The following is a 9,061-nucleotide window of genomic DNA, read 5'->3' as shown; positions in this document are numbered from 1 at the left end:
GAGGGAATATCATTTGTCTGTATCTGACGCAACAACAAAGTAAAAACCAATATATTCGACAATATCATTTCTCTAATATTTATTTTTCACAATAGAGAAATGTATCTGACACAACAACAAAGTAAAAACCAATATATTCGACAGTAGAGAAATATATTCGACGCAATTGAATCTTAAGTAATGCATAATTTACAATGTATCGAACAACCGAGTAATGTATCTGAGAGCATGAAAATTACAAAATTATTGTAATTAAGAAGACTTCCGAAATAGGATGTAATTAGCATGGTATGCGATTTCTCTATTTTATAAAAATTTTAAAGAACATTTTACACGGGCTATGCCCCTCTATTAGTAATACAGTATTTAGCATTTGGAATGGCAATAGGAAACAAAGCTATAGATTATTGAACATGTTTATGACGATATGTGCCTTCCATACATGGACATGACATCTGTTTATAGATAAAACTACAGCAGTGGTGTCCAAAAGCAAGTCTAGTGACATATTTTAACACAGAAACACAACTGCTACGCCTTGAAAGGAACGAAAGCTAGACGTCTTAGTCATCTGAATCATCATCATCAACAACGCCAGCTCCGGCTCCAAGTAGTGTAGTCAGGATCATTTGCTCCCATCCCCTTAAGCTTGCCCTGAACCTGTGAAACCGAGGAGGACTACTTGACTCTCCTTTAGTAGATTTGTTACTTGACTCGCACAACAACCTTTCTTTTGGGCAGTACTTCAGACTGCACTTCCCGGATTCATCGAGTATCTCAACATCAAATGTTGACAAGAGTGGCCTTCCAACAACTTGGACATGCGACACACTATAAAAAGGCAAATTAATAAAAAGCTATCTTAGAAACCTCTCAAGTCCTGAGCTAATACTCATGACCTTTAAAACCGATGAGTTCATATAGATATACAACAACCTTATGGTAGACTGTGCTGTAGTACTTAATCACGGATAATAGAAGTCAATTAGAATTTTGAGGCCGACAAATCATAAGAAGGGGAACTAACCATATATAATATAGACCATCCAATTGTTGTTTCTGAACTCTGCCTAAGAGCTCGACTTGTAGGATCCCGCCAATGCAAAGAACAGGTTCTGGCAGCTTAAACTTCTGCAAGATGTTGTCCTGTACCCATAAGATGCCAAAGTTGGCTGTTACTAAGACGAGACACATAAAAGTAGAAATCTTAACCAAAACTTAGCTGCAGCTGAAGTTGGTTTTAAATTGGTTGCTTTCGTCAGCAAAAGAAGAAGATTAGTTCATTGATGAACAGTTGAACAACTACTAGTTTTTTTAAATAGGTGGTATACTTCCAACAAAGACATGCTCCAACACTAGTAGGATCAGGAATAATTTAAGTTTGGGGAAATCGTGCAGTACTATGACTTGGGAACTAATTATTATCCCAAAGAAAGATGTCAGCCTAGAGTATCATTTGACCATTGCAGGGGTAAGAACTAATCAGAATAAAGGAATCGGAAATACCACTACTGTTTATTACCTGAACCAAGGGAAATTCTGGTGAGGTATATGTCCATACAACCTTGTCAGAGAAAGATCGGGCTTGACCAGCCACAGATTCTTGTCCATTGTCACTTTCTACGTCTATTTTAACATTAGGATGTCCCACCCGGAATCTCACAGCTTTTGCTGAATAAATGGGAAAGCCAAACTGGAAATATGCTGTTACAAAATCATAATGTTTCTGGTTAATGAAACCATAAACAAATAAGCAGAAGGAACAATTCCAAAACGTCATAGAAGATTAGAGTTTGAGGTGCAACCTTGAAATGGCTGTACATGAATTTCTGAAATCAGGCACAGCTTTGAGATTAATTTATATGTTAGTGTCTCGGGAACTGTAGGATCACTTTGCCCTCCACTTGACCAGTATGAAGCTCTGCGCTCAACACGATCGCCTGGTTTTAATGTATTCAGAATGCTTTCTTCAGGATAGTTGTCAGTGCTTGATGCATGAATTGCATCTATTAAGCAGTCTTCCGTCATACAGTTGGAAAGGCCGCGTGACAAAAATGCATAAACTCTATGATTCCTCTCCAGACATAACCACTCTGTAGACTTTTCAGGCTGAGATACCACTGGTAAAACAGTGTTTTCAACTTCAATCATATTTCCAACACTTGATATTTCAGGAAATCTCTTTAAGCAGAGATGCTTACACAAGTCATTTCCAATCACTGCAAAAGAATTGAATATCAAATATAAAAGGCAGTCAATAAGAAAAAACAGAGTTGCATACTACTCCTAAATGAATGATTTAAGAGATCAAAGTAAAAGCAACCCGAACACAAGGGTGTCTTGGTCTGAGTAAACACAAGGAACTATCAGTTCTGACAAAATTCAAAAGAACCAGACAGGCGGAAAATGCACTTAAGAAAAAGAAGGCAGCCTGGTGCACTAAAGCTCTCGCTATGCTCAGGTTCTGAGAAAGGGCCTGACCACAAGGGCCTATTGAAGGCAGCCTTACCTTGCATTTCTGCCTGCGGCTGTTTCTTAGGCTTGAAACTGTGACCTCCTGGTCACATGGAAGCAACTTTAGCAGTTACTCCAAGGATTTTGAAAGGGGTTAGAGAGTGTTCATATTTCATGGTGATTTCAACATTGTGTACACTGAACTAATGTGACATGGGAAAGAGAAAGAACAAAGGATGGGGAAATCTCGATCTTCTCATTCCATCAAAGAAACTCTTGCATCATATTCTGATCCAAATCTTTTAACAGCACAAGGCCAGTAATAAAAATTGACAATGGCACTAAATAAATACCAAAAAGAATTAAAATCTCGTCAATAGAAATAAGGACACCTCTGTCAGGCTATCGATATAGAATGGAAGTAATGGAATGTGAAGAGATGAAGGAATGACATTTTATATTATACAACAACATACCCAGAGTAGTCCCACAAAGTAGGTTTTGGGGAGGGTAGAGTGTTACACAAACCTAACCCCTATCTCAGAGGTAGAGAGATTGTTTTCGGTAAGACCCTTGGCTCAAGAAGAAAACAGTCAAAAAAGGAATAATTGAAGTACAAGAAACAATAAATAGTAACAAAACAGTACTACAACAAATTAATACGATAGTCGAAGTACAAGAAACAACTGAAAGTAATAATCAAAGAACAAGAGACTGCATTTCATATTATCATAGCCATTTCCAAAGAAACCCTCTCATGGTCATGCCAAGTGATGGACAGATATAGGAGGATCCAGCATCCAACAGGTATAATCAAAGAGCATAGCATAATCACCAATCCTTCAAATTTATTCAATTTGATCGAAGCTGAGACTAACAAAACTACAGCTAGCACAAATAAGCTAATGAAACAGTAGTAAAATGAAGAGCATAAATAGAATAGTTACCGAATTGACGCCAAGAACTAGACACAGCAGAAACCCGGATAAGATCAGACGGGTTATCCAAACAACTTAGGATCTTTATAGACATATCAGGTAAAAGGCATTGCACAAAATCCCCACAACCCTCCATTTCTTTTGTTACAAACTTTTTACTTTATTCCCCTAAAACGAAACCTCGTAAAGCTTCAATCTTTATCACTTTCAACGATCAACACGTTCAGTCACCTATCAAAAACCCAACAAGACAAACTTAAAACCATATAATCTGAATTAAGAAAAAACAAGTGTAGAACATATAAGTCATTCAAAACATACTACTCCAAAGCATCTTTAAAGTTGAATTCACAATTCCAATCCAAATACATAAATACAGAAATTTCATCCCTCCTTTTTTTTCGAAACTTGGGTTGATTTAATCTATACAATCAATTTACCCCTAATGTGGTATCTTAATATACAGAAATTTCACGTTCTTAGAACAATTGGGGTTCAAACAAATACTTCAAATTAGATAGCTTTATCAAAAAACATACAATGGAATCTGGTGAAACCCAAGTACAATTAAAAGGGGAAAAAAGGGTAGTGAAGAAAGGAATTCACCTTTTTTTTGCAAGAATTGGAATAAAAAACAAACCCCAGGTGAGAGAAAACTTCAATGAGAAAGAGAACGAAGTTTTTATACAAATTCAAGAATCAAATGTGGTTCTTGGATACACAATTTTCAGATTATTTTTAGGTAGAAAAGAAGGATAAAGTAAGTAGTAGTTACCTGCTAAATTTGGAGTTTTTTTCTGAAGCAAAGTGCAGAGAGATAGAGGGGGATAAGAAGATAAACACACAAGGAAAATGACAAACATGGGTTTTTATGACATTTCCTCTCACATTTTGTCCTGCACGTGTACACTCAACACCTATTAATTAATTCAGTGAATTTATTTTTTTTTCAAATTAATAAATATAAATATATTTATTTTGACTAGTTTGAATATGAGTAGTTCATTTAATTTATCTATGCTAGTCAAATATATACTTTCAAAGCTAATAAACTCATAAAATTAAAATAGAAAATATGTTAAAATTTATTCCTTTTTTTTTTGTTTTATGAAATAATAAATATTATGAACTAACTATTTATCATAAAAATAGCATATAGAAAGAAACGGAGGAATTAATTTACTTTTACTTTACATACACTTAAATACACTTACACTTAGAGCCGTCAATATGGGCTAGACCCATTGAGCCGGTCTGGTCTAACTCGAGATTTAATAGGGTTGTGTTAAGATTTTTGAAGCTCATTTAGTAAAAGGGCTTTCTAATCCTGAATAAGCCTGTTGATTTGTGGGGTTCGAGAAACATCGGTACACTGTAAGAAAATTGTGAATTACATGTGAATTTTCATGGGCATTAGTATGAAAATTTGCAGGAAAATAAGTTTCCTACAAATTTTTATACTAATCCCCAAGAAAATTCTCATGTAATTCACAGATTTCTTGTAATGGTAAGGCCTGGCGGTGGGCCAATGAAAAATAATTATATAATATAATATTAAACTTTAAAATTAAAGATTGTCCAAACTCAAAACAATTAGATTAATATTTCTATTTAGATATTTGTACTTTCGCTTGAAAACAAAACTTGATAAGTATTATAAACATAATTTTATTTGTGGATTTGATTAACAAATAGTAATATTAACATCGTGTGATATTTTATCGATATTTAGGATAATTTAAATTATAAATTATAATTTAATTTAATAATTATAAAAATAATATAATTTTTGTAAAAAGTGAACCAGACAAACAAATCTGTAGCCACGTACTTGTGGATTGAGTAGATCATTTTTGGCCTACACAAAAATTAGATTAACATGATCAGACCTATAAAATATCAAATCATATATAAATTAAGCTGAATAAAGTAGGCTAACTTAAATTGACAGCTCTATTTACACACGACTATATGTTATTAGTGTGCATGATATAAGAGTTTACCAGCAGGCTTGTGTTAGTCAACATGTCTACATGTATGACAATGATATTTTTGTTAGCTTTTTTTTGCTACTGAAGTCTTTTGTATTTTGCTTCTGTATAAATGTACCTTTTCTCATTAGACAAAAAAAAAAGGCAACTACTATAACATTTAAATTATTACGCATATGTTCTATCAAAAATTTATTTTAATTTAATTTTTGTGAGTCCACCTACTTTATTAATTACTATTTTGTATTGTTTTTAATTTAATTTATGTCGTACGTTTATTTTAGTTAATTATATATTTAATAATTTACATAAAAAATAATATTATATAATAACAATTACTAATTTAAAATATTAATAAACTATATAAAAATATTTATGTGTCATAATAATTCAATACTTGTTTGACTCTCCAAATTTAATAAATATCACATTACTCTCTCCCTTACTATTTGTATACCACCATCTTTTATTTTATGTGCATTAATCAATGCACAAAATTTATTATTCTAAGCTTATTTAATTTTTTTTTAAGTCAAGAATGTGATTTAATTTATTTTGATTAATTAATTAAATTAATGAATATTAATTATTCATTTAATTTTTTTAAGTTAGTTAAATATATATTTGAAGTTCAATAACTCACAAATTAAAACAGAAATAATATTACAATTTATGTATTATTTTTATAAGATGATAAATATTAGTATGAACTAACTATTTAATAAAGAAGACATATAAAATGAAAGTAAAAAAAATAATTTACTTTTTACTTTTTATATATACTTATGTATACTTACATGTTACTTGCTTAATTTTTGCTGCTGTATAAATGTACCTTTTTTCATTAGACAAAAAGGCAACTACGATAACATTTAAATAATTATCCATATGTCCTATCAAAAGTTTGCTTTTATTTAGGGAAAAAAATACAGAAAAACATTAAGGGAGTGTTTGGTAAAGTGGAAAATGTTTTCCATGGAAAATATTTTTTTAATTTTTTTTTTTTTGAAAAATAAGTAAATTTTGAACTTATTTTCTCATGTTTGACTGGTGAGTAGAAAATATTTTTCGGAAATGATTTTTAGTGTTTTATTTATGAATGAAAGATATTTTTGAGAGACATCTTTTATTTTTACTAGAGTCAAAAATAATTTATGACTTCAAAAAATATTTTTTAATCAAAATTATTATTTTTTTGGGTAGGGGGTAGGGGGTGGGGTTGAGGTAGTGGGTGGGGCGGGGGAGGGGGGAGGAGTGAAAAAATAAAAATTTGAAGTTGATAGTATTTTTAAAAAACAAAATTAATTTTTGGGAGGGTTGGGGTTGGGGGTGAGGGGTTAGGAGTTTAAAAATAAAAATTTGAAGTTGAAAATATTTTTAAAAAGCAAAATTAATTTTTTGGGGAGAGGGGGGGGTTGGGGGGCTGGCCGGGGGGGGGGGGATCAGGGATCGGGTGAAAAAACAAAATTTTGAAAGTGTATTTTTTTTAATTAATTTTTTCCCCCAAAAAAATATAATTTGAAATTGGAGGAGAGTTTTGAAAAATGTTTTCCTTAATTTTTGAAGGGAAGTCATTTTCCTTAATTTTGAAGAAAATGAGTTGATTTGAAAAACCTTTTTTAAAACTTTTGTTCCAACCAAACATGAAAAAATTAAAAAACATTTTCCAGAAAATGTTTTCCTTCTTACCAAATACACTCTAATTGACGCATGTCGGGTGAGAATTAGTTACTACATATATTGTTTAGGAAAACATGATCCCATTTAGAGATCATGCTATTTTGGAGGAAAAAATTTAATCGCACCAATTCAATATAATTTTTATTTTTATGTGATTTAATAATGAAAAAAAGATTTGTTGTCGAAGAGGATAAGTATCAAAGGAAAATTATTTGACCATATTATCTCACAACAAACAACAACCCAAGGATTGTGTTAAAATTATGTGGAATTAGATAGGTGAACAAAATTTTACATATTTTGTCAAATTACCACTTCAATTATACCAAAGTTGGAAATATCCATATTTTAACTAGTAGTATTTCACAAATCATTAATTTCGTATTTTTCTACCCTTTTTTTTGCTTTTCTACTTACTTTCAGAATTCAAATCATATTATTAAAGATAAAGTATAATCTAACGCGATGAGTCAGAAAAGAGCAACGATTGGTTCGATTTGGTTTTATATATTATCGGTTCGATCTATTGGTTTTGGATTTTTAAATATGCTAATCTAATAACAAATCAATAAGATATTTTTTTTATCAATTTTTTATCATTATCAATTCTTTTACCCAATACATATATATCCGTAAAATATTTTATGACTTTTCACTTCTCTAAATGCTTTGATATAGTGAAACAAGAAAGATATTGAGAAATTGCATCAATAAGAAAATATATTACAAAACTATAATTACATGTCACGATCGCCAAAACATAAAATGAAATTTCTTATGTTAACCAAATTAAGACTTTTACAAACTTGCAAAAGCTACAACCTATAATTACAAACTAAAATTAAAATCAAATAGCTACAATTGCGAACCTAGTGTGAAGTGGATAGAGTACTAATAATTTGATATAGTTACAATGTCTAGTTATATATTAAGTTATTAATAATTAATATTTAGGAAGGGTAAACTTATAATTACTATCGTCTTATTGGGTTATCGGTTTACCCAATAACAATAGTAAAAATAGATATCAAATCAATAACCCAATAACTTTTTTATAAATCCACTAACTTAATAACTCAATAAAATTTTTTCGATTCAATTTTTGCACGCCCCTACTTATATTGGCTCATCAAATTTGACTTGCAAAAAAATAATTATAGCAACTAACAACACACAACTGTTTGTGTTATAATACAAAAAAAAATCGTATTAAACGTCTACATGACTACAAGACCATGACCTGATCTAATTTATGGATTACAAAGTCATTTTAGATAGTAAGACAACTAATTATCTCCATTTGGAACATGGTGGTAGTTGTCTAGTAGGATAGTAAGCAAGCCATGTAGTTACTTTTTTTTTTTTGTTTTTGTTTTACATTGCGACCAGCAGACACATATCTTAACTATTTCAATAAATAATAATTGTATTAAAACCGGATATAAACTTTTAATTACAATTTATTTGAATTCATAACATTCGACATGAAAATATAAATATAAGATATACAACTAAGATTTACTATTTTTGGGGGATGACAAGTTTTTGGTCTCCAAGATCGAGTTGTCCTTTTATTCTCTTTTTGGGGCTAGGCTATTGGCATTATTTTGGCTAGATTGGGCCGATAGACTTATTGGATCTCAGCCTATTTTGAGTGTGATGAATATTATAAGATATAAAAGGACCAATGGTCCATAAAGCTATTAAGAAATAAATAAATAAATAAATAAAGATTTACTAAAATATCTTTTGATCTGAACAAATAATTTTAACAGTAAATTTTAGAAATAGCAAACATAAAGATCATATTAGCGATCTGATTTATATAAATAGCAGCGATTTGTATAAATCGAGTGTTTGTGTATATGAAAAGGACACTTGTATATGTATATATTCATTGTGTTACGATAGATGGTGAGATACAATAGGAGAGAGATGAGAGAGGCAAACGAAAAAGGACATAAAGTTGAGAGGTGAATTATATATGTATATTAGATA

General features: G+C 30.9%; 1 protein-coding gene across 3 annotated transcripts; it reads right to left on the bottom strand.

Annotated features, from left to right (window-relative positions):
• Positions 1-270: 270 nt before the first annotated feature.
• On the bottom strand, positions 271-4,274 carry LOC101266305 (F-box protein At4g00755). Of its 3 annotated transcripts, none has more exons than XM_004234313.5 (6): positions 4,168-4,274; positions 3,402-3,623; positions 1,806-2,219; positions 1,523-1,704; positions 1,028-1,146; positions 271-831 (listed from the first exon to the last, which is right to left on the bottom strand). In XM_004234313.5, exons 2-6 carry the CDS (start codon positions 3,526-3,528, stop codon positions 564-566), a joined length of 1,110 nt encoding a protein of 369 aa, XP_004234361.1. In that variant the 5' UTR covers positions 3,529-3,623; positions 4,168-4,274; the 3' UTR covers positions 271-563. The 3 variants fall into 3 exon arrangements, with proteins under 3 accessions (XP_004234361.1, XP_010317578.1, XP_069152352.1); XM_010319276.3 differs by having other exon boundaries at positions 3,999-4,235; XM_069296251.1 differs by lacking the exon at positions 4,168-4,274 and adding an exon at positions 3,714-3,931.
• Positions 4,275-9,061: the final 4,787 nt, after the last annotated feature.

The sequence above is a fragment of the Solanum lycopersicum genome, chromosome 3 (genome assembly GCF_036512215.1).
Source record: "Solanum lycopersicum chromosome 3, SLM_r2.1".
NCBI lineage: Eukaryota > Viridiplantae > Streptophyta > Magnoliopsida > Solanales > Solanaceae > Solanum > Solanum lycopersicum.
This window is presented reverse-complemented; position numbering and strand designations above follow the sequence as displayed.

Bases quoted from the DNA above. Each gene is read 5' to 3' on its own strand.
- LOC101266305 (XM_004234313.5), bottom strand. From the start codon at position 3,528: ATGGAGGGTTGTGGGGATTTTGTGCAATGCCTTTTACCTGATATGTCT. The intron at 1,705-1,805 runs GTTGCACCTCAA...ATTTTGTAACAG, and splicing joins TCATGTACAGCCATTTCAAG to CATATTTCCAGTTTGGCTTT. The intron at 832-1,027 runs GTTAGTTCCCCT...GCCTTTTTATAG, and splicing joins GATGGTCTATATTATATATG to TGTGTCGCATGTCCAAGTTG.